The sequence below is a fragment of the Leptodactylus fuscus genome, chromosome 5, assembly GCF_031893055.1.
Source record: "Leptodactylus fuscus isolate aLepFus1 chromosome 5, aLepFus1.hap2, whole genome shotgun sequence".
NCBI lineage: Eukaryota > Metazoa > Chordata > Amphibia > Anura > Leptodactylidae > Leptodactylus > Leptodactylus fuscus.
This window is the reverse complement of record NC_134269.1, coordinates 12,988,898-13,014,781: the sequence shown is the minus strand read 5'-3', so window position 1 is coordinate 13,014,781 and position 25,884 is coordinate 12,988,898. Positions and strand designations below refer to the sequence as shown.

Sequence of the window (25,884 nt, the reverse complement as noted above, 5' to 3'; positions counted from 1 at the left end):
AATTAAACTACCCCCCCCCCCCCCCCGTTTTAAAATAATAACTTAAAAAAGAATGTTCTCTACTTACGGAACGTGCACCCTGGGCGGGCATTCAGGGTGCGCCGTCTTCTTCTTCCCCGCCTCTTCTTCCTCTGACGTCTTCGGGTCCCGTCCTCCTCCGGCGCTTGCTCGCGGACACTGATAAAAAAAAAATAGCCCGGGCGCATGCGCAGTAGCACGCGGCTTCTACTACGGCTACTGCGCATGCGCCCGGGCTATTTTTTGTTATCAGTGTCCGCGAGCAAGCGCCGGAGGAGGACGGGACCCGAAGACGTCAGAGGAAGAAGAGGCGGGGAAGAAGATGAAGACACACCCAGAATGCCCGCCCAGGGTGCACGTTCCGTAAGTAGAGAACATTCTTTTTTAAGTTATTATTTTAAAACGGGGGGTTAGTTTAATTTAACTTTTACAGTGCCTGAATAGCCTTTTTAAAGGCTATGCACGCATATGTAGGGCTCTATCTGCAGGATTTTGCTGATAGAGCCCCTTTAATGATTTTCCCACGTCAGTTCTTCCTCTAGTTTAGCTTTCTTGGCTTTGTAGAATGTCTTGGTATTGGCGTAACGTCAAATTCCAAACCAGTGACCAACAGACCTGCACCTACACGGCATCTGGAAACTTCTATTGGTTAAGCAAGGGGGGCTGGGACTGGAACACTATATAAGTTTGGAGTCCATTGGGACTTGCACAAGACATTTGCTTGGTTTCCCATCACCTACGATCTGCCTATATACCTTGGGGTGTCGGCATGCACGACATTGGGATCCTCCAGGCTCAAGTAAGTTATTGCTTATATCTTGGCTCTCACTGTCCCTAAAGCCCATTATAAAACATACTGTACCCCATTATTATTACAGAACACATTGTACCCCTCAGTTATACAACATACTGTACCCCACTGTTAGAGAACAGGCTGTACCCCACTATTATACTGTTGTTACACAATGTGCTGTACTCCAAAATGATTAGTATTGTGTTGCCCATAAATCGGAAAAATAGTCCATTGAGAGGGGTCTTAACCCCAACCTGAGCTGGGTCACCCCCCTATAACTGGCATATGGGCTGTCTATGTGATGGATGGGCCTAAACCCATTGTCTATAATCTGAAAGGTCCATGGAGTGCGGTGAATTTCCTACTGGATTACGTCGGCTACACATCGGGCTTCTTCCATCACATCTTCATTTCGTAGTCCTCTCTATTTAAGACCTTGAAGTTGTGATTTCTATATATTACTGGGTTTAAGTTTCTGAACTCTCGTGTCACTTCATACAACTTGGCAAGTACAGGGGCCAGTGGCTCAAACCTCGCAGTGTCTGCCAGCCACCGACTATACTGCCATTGGTTCTGTCCTAGGCGGTGAAGGTATTTTAGCGATAAGCCAGAATTTCGGTGATTCAGCAGCTCTTTGCGGGCTTCAGAAAGCATTTTCTCTGGAGATGGTAATGGGCATTTGCCCTCCAGCACTAGCAAGAAAAACTGGGCCTGGCAGTGAACGAGTGGGAATGGCACCACGATTTTGCAAGCTCCAATGAAGCCCAGGGTAGGGTATCGGGCATGGATAAGGTGTTTATAGAGTGGTGGCAGATGACCTTTTCCAAGGTCAGGACTTTCCTGATCTTCACCCTCCAAAAATCCCCAGTCCAATAAGTCCTCATGTTCCACCACTTCACCATGAATGGTATCCTCACCAGTTTGGGTCCCAGGAAACAGGAACGGGTAGTGGTATTTATATCCAGTACAGAAAATCAAAGTATCTGCTTCAATCTTTGTTCCATCCTCAAAAATGAGAGCATCATGAGTAGCACCGACCACCGGAGGTGCCACTGAGACATTTTCTGGTGGGGTCCACTTTATGGGAGCACCACGGTGGCTCAAAATGACACGTTTGGCGTGGGCAGAAAGTTCCATGGCTATATCTATACCTGAAGGTCCTGAGCCCAAAACAACTACGGAACGGGAAGAGAAGACCTCCGGATAGCGGTAAAAATGGCTGTGTAACACTTGTCCTACAAAAGGAATGACAACGATTATATCCAATGTTCGAAGTCCAGTTAAATGGTGAATCCACCAATACTACAAACTACTTTATATTTATAGGAGGTGGAACAAGAACTGGTAAAAACCGGTCAAAGAATTGGATTTGTTACAGAATTTCAAAAAATTTCATGTTCGGCCGAACCAAATATTTTTCCCCGTATCATTATCATAGTGGTCTTCAGACTGACTTCACCCATGGCCGTCACCATTCTGAGTACTAAGAGTGTTTCCTACTACTCAGATACCCCAAGAACTGAAGTAGGGCCAACACCGCGAGGTTAACCGAAAAAGTTGAGTAGAAATGTTTTTTATTTTTTACACCTTCCTTGGGCCTCCACCTATTATAATCTGGAAAATGGACTGTTTGGAATATTTGGGTTGAATCCGGATTGTTGCAAACCAATTCACCCAACACTAGTAGCACGAAGGCTCTGGCTGGTGAGGATATACAACCAGCCTTTGGACCCCATGAACAAATCTCCATAGCCATAGTCCTGGATCACTTCCTGAGTCCCTTGACTACATTTTCACCTTACACCATGTTTGTAGCCAATTTTTCAACCCAAACGTTCCGAGAAATATCTTTTTTTTAAGGGGGCCACACTAAAAAGTAATCCAATAAAAACTTTTTTTCTCACCTTGAAAGTCCTTGATGCCATTGATGTCTGGGATGTAGGGCTGAGAGTAATGTCTGCGGACAATGGGGCACAATGTTATCACTCATGGCGTCCAAGAAGTCAGATGGAAATACAGATATACAGGAGGAAAAGAGTTTATTGAAGAAAAGAAGAAGAAAGAGTGGCTGGTCAAAGGGAAAGTAGCCAGGAGCTCAAAGTGGACAACTATGGAGAAACATCCTGAACTTCTGCTTCATCAATTGGGCCACATATGGTAAGTACACGGACGCAAAAGCTGATACCCCATTGGACTTGTGTACAGGTTCCACCATTTCCAATATCAGTATCTCCCACAACTTATACCCCAGATATACCCCAACTTTTTTCCTCCTCCTGACCAATGGTGTGAATGCTCATGAGGACATCTCCACAGAGAATTCCCAAGCCATGATGGAACATAAGTTTTGGAATATCTAGGTAACAAAACCTCTTTAGAAGTGAAGAGAAATTTTTTTGGACTAGACATAGATCTAGTCCATATAGAATATCAGTTAGAGATGTAGGGAGTGGACACTCACCCCACGCACACCATGACAGCATCAAATTTTTCCAAGACTACTTCTTCTTGAGTGCTGGATACCACCCTCCAGGAAACTCGCTCTTGGACGCCAAACACAGGGTAGATGGACACCACTCGAGTATTAAACTACAATGTTGAAAAAAATTCAGGAATTGCATTGGATCCCATGGCCAGTGGCCACAAATATTAAAACAACGTCCATTCTAGTATATAGGGAATCTAGATAATGCCAAATTTCTTGTGGAGCAATACAACAGGCTTGGACTACAGACCAAATGGATGGATGTTATGTCTTGCTCCTATTTCTGGCCTTTTGACCAAATGGTACTAATACATGTACCCAAGTTGTTAAAACCTAAGATGACTGCAATTCTAAAATAAGGACTAGGGTTGAGCCGATCTTGACTTTTCAGGATCAATTTTGAAATCCGATTTCCGATCATTTTTCATTCGAACCCGATCTCGATGATCCCAATTCCGATCCCAATGTAAGTCAATGGGATTTTTTTACTAATCGGAGATCGGATTTTAAAAACAATCCTATTCACTATACAGAATGGAATCTAACAATTGAACGCTTTAATTGTTAGAATCCACGCTGTGTAGTGATTTTTTTAATCAATAAGTAGCCAGAGGATATTTTTTTTTTGTTCTAATCCTCTGGCTACTTAATCCCCCCTGGTGACCACTTACCTGCAGAGATGGCTGCTCCGGTGCCCGGTATTCTCGTTCTTCTTCGCCTCGCTGCCCCCTGCCTCTGAGGTTAGGAGAGTGTGGGTGTGACGTCTCCCAGCCCTGTACCCGCCCACACTTTCCTAAGCCACAAGCCCCGCCTTCTTTCTAGCTCTTTAAACACTAACCTGGGAGACGAGGGCAGCAAGGCGAAGAAGAATGAGAACACCGGGCACCAGACCAGCCATCTCTGCAGGTAAGTAGCTAATAGAAATGTTAGCTAGTCTCCCATTAGAATGAATGGAGGCAGCCGGCGCGCAGGGGGTTAAGGCTGTGTGCCGACTGCTTCCATTCATTCCTATGGAACAGCAGCGGAGCCTTCACAATGAGTATACACTCCACTCAGAATGAGCGGAGTGTATGCTCAGTGTGAAGGCTAACATTGTTCGCTTTTCCCACAATGCTTGGCCAGTAGTATCACCGATCTCGATCCCACCTAAAAAGATCATGTTCGGAATTCCGATCTTTTCCAAACACGATCGCTCAACCCTACTAAGGACTAGGCCGAACGACCCCAAATGTTGAGGCCGAGACCTCATTATGGAGGCTGTCTTATTCTCTAGGGAGGATCTCACCTTGATATGTGGTCGGACAGAGAATTTATCTGTGTATTCCTCCAGATACTTCAGAACATCTGAATGATGGATGAAGGACGGCAGTGAGGGATCGAAAGGAAAATCTGGAAATTCCATGATCTCCTTAGGAAGGTTTGTCCTAAAAAAAATTATGAATTCAAGTGTTATAAGAATAAATCTAAATCTTGTGGCCTTTAGACCAGTGTGGACCTGATGAAGAACAACATAATCTGATAGAATAGATCCCATAGTCATGGCCTAACCAAAAAATTAAACCGTGAAAGAATATACACCGACATATACATCGCCCAACCAAAGCTGATGCCGCATGATTGGGTCATTACAATAGGTCATAGTGAGGCGACATATTATTGTGACTTACTTCAAATCTCTGTACATACTGGAATGTGTACTGAAGTCATTTCCCGATTCCTCTATGTACACCCAGGTTCCCCCAACTTGACCAGTCATCTCATACACTACTGGAGGTTCAAAGCTTAAAGGTCTTGAAAGGATATGATGTGCACTGCAAAGTCCAGCAGATCCAGCTCCAATCACTGCCACACGTAGCCGGCGGGATGCCATAGTGGCTTATAATGCTGCTGAAGGGCAAAAACATAGTTTAACTCAGTTACTGGTCATAATACTGCTCTCTATGTACAAGAATATAACTACTATAATACTACTCCTATGTACAAGAATATAACTACTATAATACTGCTCTCTATGTACAAGAATATAACTACTATAATACTACCCCTATGTACAAGAAAATAACTACTATAATACTGCTCCTATGTACAAGAATATAACTACTATAATACTGCTCCTATGTACAAGAATATAATTACTATAATACTACTCCTATGTACAAGAATATAACTACTATAATACTGCTCCTATGTACAAGAATATAATTACTATAATACTGCTCCTATGTACAAGAATATAACTACTATAACACTGCTCTCTATTTACAAGAATATAACTACTATAATACTGCTCCTATGTACAAGAATATAACTACTATAATACTGCTCCTATGTACAAGAATATAACTACTATAATACTGCTCCCATGTACAAGAATACAACTACTATAATACTACTCCTATGTACAAGAATATAACTACTATAATACTGCTCCTATGTACAAGAATATAACTACTATAATACTGCTCCTATGTACAAGAATATAACTACTATAATACTACTCCTATGTACAAGAATATAACTACTATAATACTACTCCTATGTACAAGAATATAACTACTATAATACTGCTCCTATGTACAAGAATATAACTACTATAATACTGCTCCTATGTACAAGAATATAACTACTATAATACTGCTCCTATGTACAAGAATATAACTACTATAATACTGCTCCTATGTACAAGAATATAACTACTATAATACTCCCTCCTATGTACAAGAATATAAGTACTATAATACTACTCCTCTGTACAAGAATATAACTACTATAATACTGCTCTCTATGTACAAGAATATAACTACTATAATACTGCTCCTATGTACAAGAATATAACTACTATAATACTGCTCCTATGTACAAGAATATAACTACTATAATACTGCTCCTATGTACAAGAATATAATTACTATAATACTGCTCCTATGTACAAGAATATAACTATTATAATACTGCTCCTATGTACAAGAATATAACTACTATAATACTGCTCCTATGTACAAGAATATAACTACTATAATACTCCCTCCTATGTACAAGAATATAAGTACTATAATACTACTCCTCTGTACAAGAATATAACTACTATAATACTCCCTCCTATGTACAAGAATATAACTACTATAATACTACTCCTCTGTACAAGAATATAACTACTATAATACTACTCCTATGTACAAGAATATAACTACTATAATACTACCTCCTGTGTACAAGAATATAACTACTATAATACTGCTCCTATATACAAGAATATAACTACTATAATACTACTCCTAGGTACAAGAATATAACTACTATAATACTGCTCCTATGTACAAGAATATAACTATTATAATACTACCTCCTATGTACAAGAATATAACTACTATAATACTGCTCCTATGTACAAGAATATAACTACTATAATACTGTTCCTATGTACAAGAATATAACTTCTATAATACTACTCCTATGTACAAGAATATAACTACTATAATACTGCTCCTATGTACAAGAATATAACTTCTATAATGCTACTCCTATGTACAAGAATATAACTACTATAATACTGTTCCTATGTACAAGAATATAACTTCTATAATACTACTCCTATGTACAAGAATATAACTACTATAAAACTACTCCTCTGTACAAGAATATAACTACTATAATACTGCTCCTATGTACAAGAATATAAATACTATAATACTACTCCTATGTACAAGAATATAACTACTATAATACTACACCTATGTACAAGAATATAACTACTATAATACTACACCTATGTACAAGAATATAACTACTATAATACTACTCCTTTGTACAAGAATATAACTACTATAATACTACCTCCTATGTACAAGAATATAACTAATATAATACTACTCCTATGTACAAGAATATAACTACTATAATACTACCTCCTATGTACAAGAATATAACTACTATAATACTGCTCCTATGTACAAGAATATAACTACTATAATACTGCTCCTATGTACAAGAATATAACTGCTATAATACTACACCTATGTACAAGAATATAACTACTATAATACTACCTCCTATGTACAAGAATATAACTACTAAAATACTACTCCTATGTACAAGAATAACTACTATAATACTACCTCCTATGTACAAGAATATAACTACTATAATACTACACCTATGTACAAGAATATAACTACTATAATACTACTCCTATGTACAAGAATATAACTACTATAATACTACACCTATGTACAAGAATATAACTACTATAATACTACTCCTATGTACAAGAATATAAATACTATAATACTACACCTATGTACAAGAATATAAATACTATAATACTGCTCCTATGTACAAGAATATAAATACTATAATACTACTCCTATGTACAAGAATATAACTACTATAATACTACCTCCTATGTACAAGAATATAACTACTATAATACTACCTCCTATGTACAAGAATATAACTACTATAATACTACTCCTATGTACAAGAATATAACTACTATAATATTGCTCCTATGTACAAGAATATAACTACTATAATACTACACCTATGTACAAGAATATAACTACTATAATACTACACCTATGTACAAGAATATAACTACTATAATACTACACCTATGTACAAGAATATAACTACTATAATACTACTCCTATGTACAAGAATATAACTACTATAATACTACTCCTATGTACAAGAATATAACTACTATAATACTACCTCCTATGTACAAGAATATAACTACTATAATACTACCTCCTATGTACAAGAATATAACTACTATAATACTACTCCTATGTACAAGAATATAACTACTATAATATTGCTCCTATGTACAAGAATATAACTACTATAATACTACACCTATGTACAAGAATATAACTACTATAATACTACACCTATGTACAAGAATATAACTACTATAATACTACACCTATGTACAAGAATATAACTACTATAATACTACTCCTATGTACAAGAATATAACTACTATAATACTACTCCTATGTACAAGAATATAACTACTATAATACTACTCCTATGTACAAGAATATAACTACTATAATACTACTGCTATGTACAAGAATATAACTACTATAATACTACCTCCTATGTACAAGAATATAACTACTATAATACTACTCCTATGTACAAGAATATAACTACTATAATACTGCTCCTATGTACAAGAATATAACTACTATAATACTACCTCCTATGTACAAGAATATAACTACTATAATACTGCTCCTATGTACAAGAATATAACTACTATAATACTACTCCTATGTACAAGAATATAACTACTATAATACTGCTCCTATGTATAAGAATATAACTACTATAATACTGCTCCTATGTACAAGAATATAACTACTATAATACTGCTCCTATGTACAAGAATATAACTACTATAATACTACCTGCTATGTACAAGAATATAACTACTATAATACTGCTCCTATGTACAAGAATATAACTACTATAATACTACTCCTATGTACAAGAATATAACTACTATAATACTACTCCTATGTACAAGAATATAACTACTATAATACTGCTCCTATGTACAAGAATATAACTACTATAATACTACCTGCTATGTACAAGAATATAACTACTATAATACTGCTCCTATGTACAAGAATATAACTACTATAATACTGCTCCTATGTACAAGAATATAACTACTATAATACTGCTCCTATGTACAAGAATATAACTACTATAATACTACCTGCTATGTACAAGAATATAACTACTATAATACTGCTCCTATGTACAAGAATATAACTACTATAATACTGCTCCTATGTACAAGAATATAACTACTATAATACTACTCCTATGTACAAGAATATAACTACTATAATACTACCTGCTATGTACAAGAATATAACTACTATAATACTGCTCCTATGTACAAGAATATAACTACTATAATACTGCTCCTATGTACAAGAATATAACTACTATAATACTGCTCCTATGTACAAGAATATAACTACTATAATACTACTCCTATGTACAAGAATATACCTCTACCTCATAGATTGTAAGCTCTTGCGAGCAGGGCCCTCAGTCCATTTTGGAAATTGACTATATCTCTGTAATGTATCTTTTTGTTTGTAGTTGAGTCCTACATTTTGTACAGTGCTGCGGAATATGTTGGTGCTATATCAATAAAATGTATACTATAATACTGCCCCTATGTACTAGCTACTACTGTATATTTAGAGAACATATATACATAGCAAATAGTGTGACTAACAGGCAAGTTTGCTATTAATGACCCCCCTTCTATATACAGAACCTCAGGAGGAGAATCCTATGTACTTACATTCTGTGTGTTCCTCCACCAGTGAGTTAAGAGATGTCGACCTTTGTGCTTGTGCTGAGTGACTGATTGACTGTGTATGTCAGCATTATGTGTTAATATTGGCACCCAGAGAGCAGTAATAGGTGGATTTAAAGTGCAATTTCACCATCTAATATGGACACGTGAACATATACAGTGTTGGCCAAAAGTATTGGTGCCCCTGCAATTCTGTTAGATAATACTCAGTTTCTTCCAGATAATGATTGCAATCCCAAATTCTTTGGTATTATTATCTTCATTTAATTTCTCTTCAATGGAAAAACACAAAAAGAATTGTCAAAAAACCAAATTGGATATAATTCAACATTAGAAAGGGGGTGGACAAAAGTATTGGCACTGTTAAAAAAAATCTTGCTTCTCTAATTTGTGTAATTAACAGCACCTGTTACTTACCTGAGGCACCTAACAGGTGGTGGCAATAACTAAATCACACTTGCAGCCAGTTGAAATGGATTAAAGTTGACTCCACCTCTGTCCTGTGTCCTTGTGTGACCACATTGAGCATGGAGAAAAGAAAGAAGACCAAAGAACTGTCTGAGGACTTGAGAAGCAAAATTGTGAGGAAGCATGAGCAATCTCAAGGCTACAAGTCCATCTCCAAAGATCTGAATGTTCCTGTGTCTACCGTGCGCAGTGTCATCCAGAAGTGTAAAGCCCATGGCACTGTGGCTAACCTCCCTAGATGTGGACGCAAAAGAAACATTGACGAGAGATTTCAACGCAGGATTGTGCGGATGGCGGATAAAGAACCTCGACTAACATCCAAACAAGTTCCAGCTACCCTGCAGTCCGAGGGTACAACAGTGTCACCCCGTACTATCCAGTGTCAGCGTCTGAATGAGAAGGGACTATATGGTAGGAGACCCCGGAAGACCCCACTTCTTACCCAGAGACAGAAGCCAGGCTGGAGTTTGCCAAAACTTACCTGAGAAAGCCAAAACCGTTCTGGAAGAATGTTCTCAGGTCAGAGGAGACAAAAGTAGGAAAAGGCCTCAACATAGAGATTACAGGAAAAAACACTGGACTGCACTGGACTGCTTGACCGTGTGCATGGCATTATGAAGTCTGAAGACGACCAACACATTGTGCAGCATAATGTAGGGCCCAGTGTGAGAAAGCTGGGTCTCCCTCAGAGGTCAGGGGTCTTCCAGCAGGACAAGGACCCAAAACACACTTCAGGTCAGCACTAGAAAATGGAAGATTATGTAGATAATCGGTTTTCCCATAGTCCAAACAGCAGTGCAACAACTGGGGGTATTCCTGCCCCTGCGAGCAATTAGGACAGGTGGAACTTTTACTTAATCAAAAAAGGAACCTCCCCTATAAGAGGCCAACTGACCCCCTCCCCCCCGCGTAAATTATAAAGTATAATATTCCGAAAAAACCATCTTCAGAACAGGAAGGGAGGGAAGCTTGCGCTGCTGTTTGGAGTATGGGAAAACAGATTATTTACATAATCTTCCATTCCCCATATGTCAAACAGCAGCGCAACAACTGGGGAGGTAGCAAGTAAATCCCCCCTAGGGTGGGACTTCCTGGCAGACTGATGAAAGGACCAAGTGGCCAAAAGCCACCGCCGCAAACCGCTCTAATCTATAGTGTCTTACGAATGTCAAGTGCGAACTCCATGTCGCCGCTGAACAGATTTGATCCAAAGAGACGGACTGTCTCTCCGCACAGGAGGTGGCCACCGCACGGGTGGAATGTGCCCGGACAAAGTCCGGAGGTGGCAGCCCCTGATTCTAGAAGGCCTGAAAAATGGCTCCCTTGATCCAATGTGAAAGGGTACCCTTGGATACTCTTTCCCCTTTATTCCTACCTGACGCATTCACAAACAGATTCCCGGCTCTCCTGAACGCGCTAGTCCACTCCAGGTAGATACTTAGACATCTCCTTAGGTCCAGGGTATGCCACCTTTCCTCCTCCCGGTTCACTGGGGAAGGAAAGAAGGTGGGCAGTGAGATAACGTGGTTTATATTCTGCCCAGAGGGCACCTTGGGTAAGAACCCCCGGCAGGTACCTCAACTGGACCCTGTCTGGGAAAAATAATAAGTAAGGCTCTGTAGCAGCCAAAGCCTGCAGCTCCCCAGCTCGTTTCGCTGAGGTAACCGCCAACAAAAATGCCACCTTATAAGACATCCACTTCAAATCTGTCTCTTGAAGCGGCTCAAAGGGGGGTTCACAGAGTCCCTGCAGCACTGTGCCCAGATCCCACTGAGGGACTGGGCTGTAAACAGACGGGCGGAGCCTAGAGGCTCCTTTCAAGAACTGACTCACCAGGGGGTTCTGGGATAACCTGATCCCAAGGACCGCAGACAATGCTGCCATGTGTACTCTTAGTGTCGCCGGAGCAAGCCCCTTGTCCAGGCCATTCTGCATAAACTCCAACACCGACTCAATCTCAGAACCGGACCGCCGGTTCTCCTCACACCACTGTTGGTAGATTCTACCAATCCTTACATAAGCTCTGTTAGTTGACAGTGCCCTAGAACAAGCTAAGGTCGCTCGAACGGCTTGGGATAGTCCTCCGTGTCCATATAAGGCGCGGTCAACCTCCAGGCTGTTAGGTTGAACGTCTCCAGGTCCTGGCATAGCCGATTGTTCTGGGTTACCAGGTTGTGAAGAAGCGGAAGCCACCAATAGTTCTCTCGAATCATCTGCATGAGGTGGGTAAACCATGCCCTCTTCGGCCAGAACGGTATGATCGCGATGACCAATACCTGGTCTTGTCTGACTTTGGCCAATACCTTCGGAATCATGGGAAGTGGAGGGAAGATGTATGCCAGCCTGAACCTCCAAGGTATTGATAGGGTATCTACTGCCAAGGGGTTGTCCTCCTGGTAGAGGGAACAAAACCTCTCCACCTTGGCATTGTACTGGGTGGCCATCAGGTCCACCTCGGGGAGACCCCACATCCGGGTAAGTTGATGGAAAACCTCCTGGTTCAGAGACCATTCGCCCGCCACAGTCAGGCCTCTGCTTAGCTGATCCGCCAGCGTATTTAGATGTCCTCTTATGTGCACCGTGAGATGACTTACGTTGTCTTCCGCCCAGGTGAAGATCCGGTCTACTAACCTGAGGAGAGATGGGGACCTCGTCCCTCCTTGCTTGTTCAGATACAGGACCGCCGTGACATTGTCTGTCCTGACCCTGACTGCCTTGCCGCGGAGCGTTCGGGTGAAATAACGTAGAGCCTTGAGGATTGCACACAGTTCGCGCCAATTTGATGATTGGGACCTCTCCTCCGGCCCCCATGTTCCGCTTGTTAGGGTCTCCCCCAGATGCGCCCCCCACCCGTGGAGGGAGGCATCTGTCGTCAACAGGGTCCAGACAGGCTGGACCATGGACTTCTCGTTCTTCAGTTGGGACCACCACCGTAGTGACCGACAGTTTTCGACAGACAACTGGATAGGCCTTTGCAGCCCCGCCTGGCTGTGGCTCCATAATTTGAGAGTCTCGCACTGTAATGGACGCATGTGCCATAGTGCCCATGGCACCGCATCTGCAGCTGCCGCCATCAATACCAGGACCTTCATGGATGTTCTTACCTGCACTCTCCGCGTCACCGTCAAGTGATGTACTGCTTGACGAATCTTCTCCTCCCGAACGGGAGGTAGGGATACTAGCATTTTGAGGGAATCCAGGATGAATCCTAGGAATTGGATCCGAGTGGACGGAATAACCACGGATTTCTGCCAATTTATGAGCCAACCCAGTTCGCCTAGGAAGGCGATGGTGGTGTTCAGATGGGCAGTGAGGACCTCTGCTGACTGGGCTTTCAACAGCCAGTCGTCCAGGTAGGGTACTATAAAGATACCCTGGAGCCGAACAGCCGCAATGACCGGAGCCACTACCTTTGTGAAGGTGTGGGGGGCCAAAGAAATCCCAAACGGTAGGGCTGCGAACTGCAAATGGCGCAGCTTACCGTTCAACACAACCGCAATCCTCAAAAACCTCCTGTGCGGTGGAAATATTGGGACGTGTAAATACGCGTCCCTCAGATTTAATGTGACAAACCTGTCTCCGGGCTGCAGGAACGGCAATACTGACCTGATAGTTTCCATCCGGAAACGAGTCTTGACGATATAACGATTGAGACTTCTTAGATCTACCACCATTCTCCAGCCCCTTGAGCTTTTTGGTACCAAAAAAACTGGAGAATATACGCCGGTTGACTGCTCTTCCCGAGGCACCGGCTCTAGGGCGCCCTTGTCCAGGTACTCCTGGACGGCCCTCTCTAAAAGAATTTGTTTGAGACCCAACAAAACACGGGTTCTGACAAACTTGTCGGGGGGTTTTAAAATAAACTTTATTTTGTATCCTGCAGCTACCAGCTGCAGAACCCACGGATCCTGAATATAGCAAACCCAAGCTGGGAGAAAAAGAGACAAGCGCCCTCCTACAGGAATTGGCGGAATGGGAACGGGTGGTAGAGGAGGGGAAAATTGAATGTCAGAAGGTCGGCTTCTTCTTATCCGCCTCCCGGGTGGGACGCAGACCAGAACCTCTGCCCCGAGCCCCGGGGCGCCTTTGATATGTTCCGCTGGAGGGGAAGGGTCTAAATCCTCGACCCCGAAATGAAGGGCCTGCCCTTCCCAAAGCCCCCTGGGGAAGACTCTTCCCCTTACTGTCAGCTAAACCCTCTATAATGGCATCCAGCTCCTTACCGAAGAGCCTACCAGGCTCAAAGGGGAGAGCGCATAGGTTGTACTTCGATGTATTGTCAGCCCTCCAGGGCTTCAACCAAAGGGGCCATCTAGCCGCTGTGGCTAGTGCCATAGCCTTCGCTGCAATCTTTACTTGGTATGACGCTGCCTCCGCCAGGTAGTCCACCGCCAAAGAGGTGGACGACAGAAACGCCAGCAATTCGTCGCGTGGAACCCCCGCGTCAATATTCCTCCGAAGGGTTGAGACGTTTGTCTTCAAAAACTGGATGACCTCAGTCGTTGAAATTCCCACGGAGGCCTGCGCAGCGGCTGAAGTATAAATTTGGCGCAGGGAACCCTGATAGAAAAAGAAGGGGTTAAGTATGTTACCATGAGACACTGTCTCCCCACCTTAAGGTGGACACTTACCTCCGTACGCCGGTCCATCGCATCCTGTAAATTAGAGCTGTCCACCGACAGCACCACTGTTCGTTTCGAAAGTTTCAAAACGGCCATATCGACCCTTGGGGGCGGACCCCAGCGATCAAACTGATCCTCCTCCACCGGGAAGAGGGTCCTAAACTTCTTGGAGACTTGAAATGACCTCTCCGGGCGCTTCCACTCCGCCTCCATGCTCTTCGCCACTGCCGGCTCCACTTTAAAGGACCTTTGTCCCTTCTGGTCCGGGTTTCCGTCATGCTCTGGACGCACCATCTTCATCAGCCTCGGTATTTTCTCCAAGGGAAAAGACGGACCTGCATCTACTGACTCTTCATCTGAAGAGACTTCATCCACAATCTGAAATTCTTCGTTCAGAGGAAACGGACGGGAAGTGGACTCCAGACGTGGTCTCTTCGTGAGATGGGCGATAGAATCCTTCATTTCACGCATAGACTCCTCCACAAAGCCTTTTACCCAGGAAATTACGTCATGAACCTGGGTTTCCTCCGCCCGTGGAGCCCTACATTGGCGACATCGTGAATTCTCATATCCGTCAGGTAACGGAATATTGCAATCCTTACATGGTGCGTGTCTCCACACCGATGCGGATTTCCTTCATCCTCATCGTCAAGTTCCGGCGAGGGAAGACGAAGAAGCCATCTAGAAAAGAGACCAGAATTATCAAATGCCCCCCTATACTACCTGACAGGGGATCCAAGGGCACTTCCCTAAAAAATACCTTACAATCCAGTCCAGAAAGTCCAGATACGCCGAGTGAAGACTCTCTGTGTGTACCAACCACCAAAGCTGAGCAAGCCTCAGAGCCTGAACCAGTCCCTGCAACACCTGAGCAGCGACTGACAGGTAGACACTGCTCTGTTAAATATACCTCCCAGAGGGGAGGGAACAGTAAGCCCCCCCCCCCTACCGGAGGGGGGCGAGGCCGGACAAAAAGTAAGGGGTCCCAGGGGCTCCATCTTGTCCCCCCACGCCGGTGCCCCTTTAAAGAGAGCCCACTACTCCCCCCCCGCTCAGAATCCTAAGAGCCGGGGAGAGCCGAAGCACTGCCGGACAGGCGCGACCTACTGCGCATGCCCGGCGGCGCGGGAGCGCATAAAGCCACCGGCCTCGGCGCGCGCGAAACCAGTTCCACGCATGCGCCGAACCCTGATGCTCCGTACAGGAGCTAGGGAAAGCAGGCGCCGCAAGCCGAAGTGCGCGGGTCCCTGCCTGCGACCTCAAAGCTCCCAGGTAAGCCGTAGCTCCAACCCGTCAAAGCCACAGCTAAAAAAAAAAAAAAAAAAAAAACCCTAAAAACAAAGCATGAGATAAAGGGAAAGTGGGAGAGAGGGACCGACCCCCACCACCTGTCCTGCTGGGCAGGACAGAAAAAAACGCGGGGGGGTTCAGTTGGCCTCTTATGGGGGAGGTTCCTCTTTTGATTAAGTAAAAGTTCCAACTGTCCTAATTGCTCGCAGGGGCAGGAATACCCCCAGTTGTTGCACTGCTGTTTGACATATGGGGAATGGTGGTGAGAGAAAGCCCTGGAGACTTGTAAAGTGGCAGCAATGAGTCCAGCCCTGAATCCCATAGAACACCTGTGGGGGAGGGGGAGAGATCTCTTGGTGGCAGTTTGGAGAAGGCCCCCTTCACATCTCAGGGGGGACCGCGAGCAGTTTGCCAAAGAAGAAGGGTCTAAGATTCCAGCAGAGCCTTGTAAGAAACTCATTGCTGGTTAGCGGAAGCGGTTGTGCGCAGTTATTGTGTCTAAGGGTTGTGCTACCAAGTATTAGGCTGAGGGCGCCAATACTTCTGTCTGCACCAGTTTTGCAGTTTTGTGTAAAATGATCAATGATGTGACTTTTTTTTCATTCTCTTTTGTATTTTTTCATTGCAAACAAAATAAATGAAGATATTACCAAAGAGTTTGTGCTTGTAATCATTATCTAGGGGACACCGAGGATTATCTGACAGAACTGCAGGGGGGACCAATACTTTTGGCCAACACTGTATGTACACAGTGACTGCACCAGCAGAATAGTGAGTGCAGCTCTGGATTATAATACAGGATAAGTAATGTAATGTATGTACACAGCGACTGTACCAGCAGAATAGTGAGCGCAGCTCTGGAGTATAATACAGGATAAGTCATGTAATGTATGTACACAGTGACTGCACCAGCAGACTAGTGAGCGCAGCTCTGGAGTATAATACAGGATAAGTAATGTAATGTATGTACACAGTGACTGCACCAGCAGACTAGTGAGCGCAGCTCTGGAGTATAATACAGGATAAGTAATGTAATGTATGTACACAGTGGCTGTACCAGCAGAATAGAGAGTGCAGCTCTGGAGTATAATACAGGATAAGTAATGTAATGTATGTACACAGTGACTGTACCAGCAGACTAGTGAGTGCTGCTCTGGAGTATAATACAGGATAAGTAATGTAATGTATGTACACAGTGACTGTACCAGCAGAATAGTGAGCGCTGCTCTGGAGTATAATACAGGATAAGTAATGTATGTACACAGTGACTGTACCAGCAGAATAGTGAGCGCAGCTCTGGAGTATAATACAGGATAAGTAATGTAATGTATGTACACAGTGACTATACCAGCAGAATAGTGAGCGCAGCTCTGGAGTATAATACAGGATAAGTAATGTAATGTATGTACACAGCGACTGTACCAGCAGAATAGTGAGCGCTGCTCTGGAGTATAATACAGGATAAGTAATGTAATGTATGTACACAGTGACTATACCAGCAGAATAGTGAGCGCAGCTCTGGAGTATAATACAGGATAAGTAATGTAATGTATGTACACAGTGACTTTTTACATAGAATAATTTTACACTTTCTAGTCTTAGGCAGTGAATGTCTTGCGATCGGCTTCTTGTGCACCAGGTTCCTTCCGTGCTGCAGGTTATTTAGTAATATAAAAGGAATCCTGCTTGTGCTGATCAAAGTACGTGTAGTTTTCTCTATACATCTGATGACAAATTCTGCCACTTTCTACTATAGTGTGTACAGATTTCTGCTGCCGTCAGTGACTATTCTTCGGCACACGCATAGACTGACACCTGCACTGACCGAGCTTCCTGTCACAGCTGAGGGTTTGTTACATTTGCACCAGTCTGGTTTATTTCTATGTCCTTGGACAGGAACATCCCAGTTGAATTATGCAAAACAGACGGTGTTCCTGGTACACGTCCTATTGCGGAGCTTGGCTATTACCGCCCCTGCTAGAAGTGTCACCCAGCTTTTCTAGGCTCCTGATCAGCACACTTCTGACAGTAACACCTCGCCTTACTACATAGGGGTGATTCAGTCACTAAGTTCTCCAACTACATGTGGCGGAGGCCGGAAGATGGGGGAAGGGGGTCAATGGCAGGATTGGAAGAATGTGAATAGTTACCTACCGGGCAGAGGTCAGCTGACCACGAGCTGTGTGACAGGGGTCGCTATTGGCTGCCAGTGAGCATGCTCCGTTGCAATGCACATTGGGAAATGTAGTTTGCCAAACTTTACTGCAGCAACCTGTGACGGGCAAGGGGGGAGTGAATACTTATGCAAACCGATAATAACACAGGGCGCCCCTACCCCCATACCTATGATAAGTTAGTGTGTCTGTGTTTAACCCCTTCAGAGCCCCATTTTTCTGAGATTTTTGTAGTTACGTTTTGCGTTTATCGAAAATAAAAAATTTTACAAATTTTCTAAATTTCGTTTATTCTTGTCAGACCACTCTATACTATGTGTCGGCATTATTATTTTTTAACCCTTTCAGCAACTTTTTACATTTTTTTTATATTTAGATCTTTTTTTTTCCCCATTTCGTGACGTTTTTATTATTTCGAGCTTGTTTTCTATGTGACGAATACAATTTTTAGATGACAAATTTACCAATACTACGATGTAGACTGCGACGGACACCCCTGCCCTAAATCCTGCAAGACCCATTTTTTGATCCGGCGATATCGGGGCAAAAATAAAAAAAAAGGACACCCGACAGACCCCATAATAGTCATTGTTGGCGATCAATTGACGCCATTTTCCCGTTCTTTTGTTGGACCAGAACGGACAGGACGACGCAAATGTGAACTAGGCGTAAATCTGTCACATTATTAGACTTGCCGAATGTTACATCTCTTATTAGTTGTCTTAAAGGGGTGGTCCGGGCTAAAATTTTATTTTATTACTACTCACCGGTCCCCAATGCTCCATCCCAGCGCGGTCTAGTCTGGCTCCTCTGGCGTTGTCTTCCAGCGGAAGTCCCCGCAGAAAGTGACCGCCGAGATCAATCGGAAGCCTAAGGAAGTGACCTGGTGACATCACTACCTGTGACATCTCCTGTGGCCGGTGAGTCCGCCGATTGGCCTGGTGCATTGTAGTGTATTATACCGTTTCGCGCTGACAGGCAGCCTATTAGATCTCATTACTGCCCTGTGATCATGTATTGGGGTTGGCAGTCCCAGTTTTAGACACTAGGGGGCAGTCAAGGTCTCATCTAGCCAGTCAATGACGGCATAAGGTTTGAAAACTGACTGCCAGGTTTCCGTCTCCTGTCCAGAAACCCGAAAGCGGAGACCGGGCACAGATATGAACCCGCCCTTAGATGCCATGGTTGCTAGCGGCCATTAGAGTGCGCCCTGCGGTCCCTGCAGCCATGTGATCACAATCCAAATTGTAAACATTTACGAGGACAATCCCAGCAACATTTGGGACGGTAGGTGACTACAGGACTGTGCTCACACACATTACTCGTGACACTGGAGGAACCGGCACCGTTTTAGGTGCCCTGTAAGGAAACGCACAGCAACAATGTGTTTATGCACAGAGCAACGGAACAGCGCCCCTAGTGGTGACTGTAAATAATGCTACAAAAACATTTTTCTTTTGAAAATATTTTTATATTATATTATCCACACAAATAATAAAAAATCTACATTTACACAGAAATAAACTACATGTGTCTCCGTAGTCCATGTGTTATAGAACCACAAGTCCCAGCCTACCCCGGTAGTACCACAGCAGCATGAGTGTGCAATATCATAACAGATAGAGGGCAGCAAAGAGCTTAACCTAGATAGACAGATATCATGGAGGGGTTGCGGGCTCCTCTTTTTCCTTCAGTAGTTCCAGGGGCACGATGAAGGGGTTAAGGGGGCAGAATCCCAGTTCCTTCCAGTTCGGCGCCTGAGCGTCGCTTTGTGGCTGCTCCGCTTCTGTGACATCGTAGTCGAGTTGCGTGGTCAGGAACGTGTAAGTGTCGTAGAGATACAAGCCGATCTGCGGCGCGTACAGGTGGCGGAACTGGTCCGGGATACAATGGAGGAGGCGGAGGAGGACGGCGGACTCTGAATAGAGAAATAGGGATTAAAGCGCAACTCCGATCCCTATAGAAACCATCCTGTCATGTGAGGAACCCTACAACACTGACATTAAGGTCCTGTACTCCAGTCACCTCCAAAGCTGCATTCACAGTTCTGCTGTATTGCACAGGTGGAGATGTAGCCAACTAATAAACCTTTATCATTTGGCAGGTTAGTCGTCTGTCCGCAGTTATTGTCATAAACGTGAATGCAGCTCTAGGTGTGACTGGAGTATAAGACAATATAAATCTGCTTCCAGGGTTCTAATATTCTGTGTCAGTCTTCACTGCAATTCTGGCATTCTATTCAAAATTAGCAGTGTTTTTGAAATCCCAACCCGAAAATGGTGGTGTTGCAGTGCATGGAAGGGCACAGAAAACTCCTATCAGACTGACATGTCCCACCCTTCAACAACCCCTAGGAATAGACCACAGCACCCTTCAGATTTGGGTGTCTTCTACTGCACCATTAGTGGTACAGCCTGAGGTGATGGGCTAGTCCGACACTGTATAAATGCCCACCTACCTCGTTCTTCTCCCCCGTGACTACCTACCAAAGTCAGACAGCCTTGGAAGCTCCTCGCCCCTCACAGCTTTCGACAGATATTTATAAATATTCTCAAAGTCTAAGCTGTTCCAGCCATTATCATGAGACTCTGTGGTTGGCTCCTCCCCTGAGGAGCTAAGCTCCTCCTCTGAAGATTCTGAGTGCTGATGGCTCCTCCCACCAGGAGAGGACATGTGACCGGATGTTGTTGAAGGATCCTTGCAGGGGATTGAGTGATGGAGGGTCACCGGTTCTGTCGAGGCTATTGTCAGCACCTACAAACAGAGAACATCCCAATCGTAAGATGAGGGGTGTCTAACCTTTTGCAATATGTCCCACTAGTTGTTCCGTGTAACTATCCTCCCAATTGTATGATGAGGGATGGCCAAACTTTTTCGATATGTTGCACTGCTCATCCCCAGTACTTGGCTCATATAAATATCCTTCCTATTATACATTTCACAAGGGGTGCCTAAACTTTTGCAATCAGTTCCACTACTTGTTCTGCGTAAACATCCTCCCGATCGTTCATCATTTGACGAGGGGGTGCATAAACTTTTGCATTACAGGGTACCTGTGAAAAAGCGGCGGTCATGGCTTCCTCTGTGGTGCTGCAAACCCGGCTCGCCAAGTCCGTCCATAGCTAGCCAAGAAATAGATGAAACATCAGATCGTCAATATTAGAACTCCTGACAGCTGAGGGTTTGTTACAGTTGTATCCGTTCTACACAACCCTCTGTATCCAGTCTGATGTGGAAATAGTTAAGGGTTAAAATTTGCATGTGCTCCTTATCTCAAGTTCCTCAGGGGCGGGGCCTATTGGCACAGCTTCCCACCCATGCAGTACACCAGTAACCCTTACAGAAGGTAGGATGACCTCCCATAATACCTTGTGGTTTCTTCAAGACTAGGGACTACCAACCTTTATTACTAGGCAATGTAGCAAGGAACAATGGGCGGAGCTTTGACAACTTTATCCTCAGCCCTTGTTGCCCATTTACCTCTATGGGAGCTGGATCCGGAATCTCTGGGATTTTCTTCTGATGAACCAACTTCCCGTATTCTGTCTGCACCGCTTCTCGAGCTGCTCGACTGCAGAGCCAGGAAAAGTAGGAAGACACCTGGAGTAGAAGGGGAAAATGTTTACCGAAAAAAATACACCCCTCTAAACACAGCATGGATCCTACCCATGGACCTTAAAGGGCATGTCCATTTTTTTTTCCTTTTGTAATAGTGAGAGATCAACCCAACAATCCTAACCACGGTAACGTTTCTGTCTCATCAACCAGGTCCTCCAGACCACAGGAGGGAGCACCCCGCTCACACAGCTGAAGGTTTGCTACAATTGTATCACATCCAGTCTGGAATTCAGATTGTTCCGTTCAAAGAAATTTGTTTCCACTGGATAGAACTGTAACAGACCCTCAGCTGTGAGCTGTATGGGGATATTAATCTTTCCATTCACTGACTGTGAGCAGAGATAGGAGGAGGAATCGGGTGTAAAAATAACAGAAGAAGTTACTATACAAGGAGTAATGAAGTTATGTAATGAATACAACCCCCGACCACAAGAGCAGGTGCCGGGGGCTAAGAATGAAGGAAGGGCCCGTATAGTCTCAGAAATAAAGTGCTGATGGGAGGACGAAAACACGTAGCGTGGCCCCTATATAGAGATTACTATAGAGCCCACTGTGCGTATTATCCCTGTACTGTGACATCACTGTATGTATTATCTCTGTACTGTGACATCACTGTGTGTATTATCCTGTACTGTGACATCACTGTATGTATTATCTCTGTACTGTGACATCACTGTGTGTATTATCCTGTACTGTGACATCACTGTGTGTATTATCCCTGTACTGTGACATCACTGTGTGTATTATCCCTGTACTGTGACATCACTGTGTGTATTATCCTGTACTGTGACATCACTGTATGTATTATCTCTGTACTGTGACATCACTGTGTGTATTATCCTGTACTGTGACATCACTGTATGTATTATCTCTGTACTGTGACATCACTGTGTGTATTATCCTGTACTGTGACATCACTGTGTGTATTATCCTGTACTGTGACATCACTGTATGTATTATCTCTGTACTGTGACATCACTGTGTGTATTATCCTGTACTGTGACATCACTGTGTGTATTATCCCTGTACTGTGACATCACTGTGTGTATTATCCCTGTACTGTGACATCACTGTGTGTATTATCCCTGTACTGTGACATCACTGTGTGTATTATCCTGTACTGTGACATCACTGTGTGTATTATCTCTGTACTGTGACATCACTGTGTGTATTATCCTGTACTGTGACATCACTGTGTGTATTATCTCTGTACTGTGACATCACTGTATGTATTATCTCTGTACTGTGACATCACTGTGTGTATTATCCTGTACTGTGACATCACTGTGTGTATTATCCTGTACTGTGACATCACTGTGTGTATTATCTCTGTACTGTGACATCACTGTGTGTATTATCCTGTACTGTGACATCACTGTGTGTATTATCTCTGTACTGTGACATCACTGTGTGTATTATCCTGTACTGTGACATCACTGTGTGTATTATCTCTGTACTGTGACATCACTGTGTGTATTATCTCTGTACTGTGACATCACTGTGTGTATTATCTCTGTACTGTGACATCACTGTGTGTATTATCTCTGTACTGTGACATCACTGTGTGTATTATCCTGTACTGTGACATCACTGTGTGTATTATCCTGTACTGTGACATCACTGTATGTATTATCTCTGTACTGTGACATCACTGTGTGTATTATCCCTGTACTGTGACATCACTGTGTGTATTATCCCTGTACTGTGACATCACTGTGTGTATTATCCCTGTACTGTGACATCACTGTGTGTATTATCCTGTACTGTGACATCACTGTGTGTATTACCTCTGTACTGTGACATCACTGTGTGTATTATCTCTGTACTGTGACATCACTGTGTGTATTATCCTGTACTGTGACATCACTCTGTGTATTATCTCTGTACTGTGACATCACTCTGTGTATTATCTCTGTACTGTGACATCACTGTGTGTATTATCTCTGTACTGTGACATCACTGTGTGTATTATCTCTGTACTGTGACATCACTGTGTGTATTATCTCTGTACTGTGACATCACTGTGTGTATTATCCTGTACTGTGACATCACTGTGTGTATTATCCTGTACTGTGACATCACTGTGTGTATTATCCCTGTACTGTGACATCACTGTGTGTATTATCTCTGTACTGTGACATCACTGTGTGTATTATCCTGTACTGTGACATCACTGTGTGTATTATCTCTGTACTGTGACATCACTGTGTGTATTATCCTGTACTGTGACATCACTGTGTGTATTATCCTGTACTGTGACATCACTGTGTGTATTATCTCTGTACTGTGACATCACTGTGTGTATTATCTCTGTACTGTGACATCACTGTGTGTATTATCCCTGTACTGTGACATCACTGTGTGTATTATCTCTGTACTGTGACATCACTGTGTGTATTATCCTGTACTGTGACATCACTGTGTGTATTATACTGTACTGTGACATCACTATCTGCCTCGGTACATCCGGCAGCTCTTGTTTGGTCAGTTAGTGTTACAATGCCCGGTCTGTGTGGTGTCATATGTGGTGCAGACATCATGGCGGCTGGCGCCCACTTACCTCGGCATCACTCCGCCCCTGGACTGTCACCTCTGGGGATTTTTCGTTGATCTGATCCTTCAGCCCCTTCAGCAGCTCCTTCTTCTCCCGCGTCGTCCACGCCAGGCGTATGTTGGCCCTATGTGCGGCCGCTGGAGGCTGATAGCGGCGGGGGGCCACACGTCTGCGAGTCGGGGGCTTCATGGTCTGCGGCCTGCCATAATGTATACGGATCAGTACATTATAATACACTCCTAACAGTCATGTGACCAAGGGAGCCCGGTACGGCGAGGACACTCTGGGTTCTGGGAAAGCTGGGTGACAAGGCAGTCTACACTCTTACCATACAATACTATATCAGTCACACAAATGCCAATGTTACACATCATCACCCCCAAACTACTCAGAGCAATGCTGGCACTTGTAGTTCTACCGATATACAGCGGCTGCAGGAGAACCACAAGTCCCAGCAGGCGCCTAGACCGCCCATAGACACACATGTACAGACATAAACACAGGCACAGCTTACCCTGCAGGCTCATGGCTGTCTTCTCGCGTGATTTGGTGAGATTTGAGCTCTTCGCTCCTTCCGACGCCCCGTACGATGACGTCACGGAAGGGCAGTGAAGCTGGAACTACTGAGGGCGGAAGTGGATTTTAATTGCGTGTTACAGCCTCAGATTGTGGGAAAACGGTGAAAAAAAGCGCTGCATTCACACGGAGTAAACGCTGGCGTTTTTTGTGTGTTTTTTGCACATAGCGCCGCGTTTACGCCGCGTAGCGCCGCGTTAACGCCGCGCTATTTAGCGGTGGCGTTGCCCGGCGTTAACGCGGCGTATACGCGGCGCTATGTGCAAAAAACACACAAAAAACGCCAGCGTTTACTCCGTGTGAATGCAGCCTTGTGTGGAACGTAATAAAGAAACAAAATAGATATAGATATACACATGACATAGGGAAAAAGTTACTGGCAGCGGTGGGATTCGAACCCACGCCCCCGAAGAGACTGGAGCCTTAATCCAGCGCCTTAGACCGCTCGGCCACGCTACCTGATGTTAGGTTATTGCCTAGACTCTGTAGAAATACCCGGACTGCCAGGAGTAGTAGTGTGATATGTGCTGAAGTACTACAAGTACCAGACTGCCCGTGTCAGGATCAGATATAGTATACCTGCCATATAGTATCACTACAGTAGTATAGTATATAGTATACCTGCCATATAGTATCACTACACATACACTGCTGTGTGGTAATGGGACCCCTGAGATGGAGATGATGAGAGATCTGCTCGTTATCTATAGACATCGGCAGACAGATCCGACAATCTTAGCACGAGGAGATTAGATGAGCAATAAAGAAAAAAAATAATAAATCGCAGAAGAAAAAGTTTGACCCCGACGTGATTTGAACACGCAACCTTCTGATCTGGAGTCAGACGCGCTACCGTTGCGCCACGAGGTCAGCTGTGAGGAATGGAGTCATCCCCATATCCAGCCTCTGGAGTGCCAGGCCTGGTGGACGTGAC

The 25,884-nt window shown here is 43.8% G+C and overlaps 2 protein-coding genes and 2 non-coding genes across 5 annotated transcripts; all 4 read right to left on the bottom strand.

Annotated features, from left to right (window-relative positions):
* Window positions 1-487: 487 nt before the first annotated feature.
* Window positions 488-9,708, bottom strand: LOC142204700 (uncharacterized). 2 transcript variants are annotated; one of them, XM_075276007.1, is made up of 6 exons: window positions 9,634-9,708; window positions 4,964-5,180; window positions 4,582-4,720; window positions 3,273-3,400; window positions 2,716-2,768; window positions 488-2,046 (listed from the first exon to the last, which is right to left on the bottom strand). In XM_075276007.1, the coding sequence occupies exons 2-6, from the start codon at window positions 5,164-5,166 to the stop codon at window positions 1,211-1,213; spliced, it is 1,359 nt and encodes a 452-aa protein (XP_075132108.1). In that variant the 5' UTR covers window positions 5,167-5,180; window positions 9,634-9,708; the 3' UTR covers window positions 488-1,210. The 2 variants fall into 2 exon arrangements, with proteins under 2 accessions (XP_075132108.1, XP_075132107.1); XM_075276006.1 differs by having other exon boundaries at window positions 4,964-5,183; window positions 9,634-9,682.
* A 9,982-nt stretch (window positions 9,709-19,690) lies between these two features.
* SNAPC2 (small nuclear RNA activating complex polypeptide 2) lies at window positions 19,691-24,919 on the bottom strand. Its single transcript, XM_075276005.1, has 6 exons — window positions 24,889-24,919; window positions 24,381-24,573; window positions 21,683-21,802; window positions 21,256-21,324; window positions 20,689-20,956; window positions 19,691-20,120 (listed from the first exon to the last, which is right to left on the bottom strand). Exons 2-6 carry the CDS (start codon window positions 24,561-24,563, stop codon window positions 19,861-19,863), a joined length of 900 nt encoding a protein of 299 aa, XP_075132106.1. The 5' UTR covers window positions 24,564-24,573; window positions 24,889-24,919; the 3' UTR covers window positions 19,691-19,860.
* A 408-nt stretch (window positions 24,920-25,327) lies between these two features.
* Window positions 25,328-25,409, bottom strand: TRNAL-AAG (transfer RNA leucine (anticodon AAG)). The gene has a single exon. It is a non-coding gene; the product is annotated as a tRNA-Leu (tRNA).
* Window positions 25,410-25,748: 339 nt separating this feature from the next.
* Window positions 25,749-25,820, bottom strand: TRNAW-CCA (transfer RNA tryptophan (anticodon CCA)). Its single transcript has one exon. It is a non-coding gene; the product is annotated as a tRNA-Trp (tRNA).
* Between the last annotated feature and the right edge of the window lie 64 nt (window positions 25,821-25,884).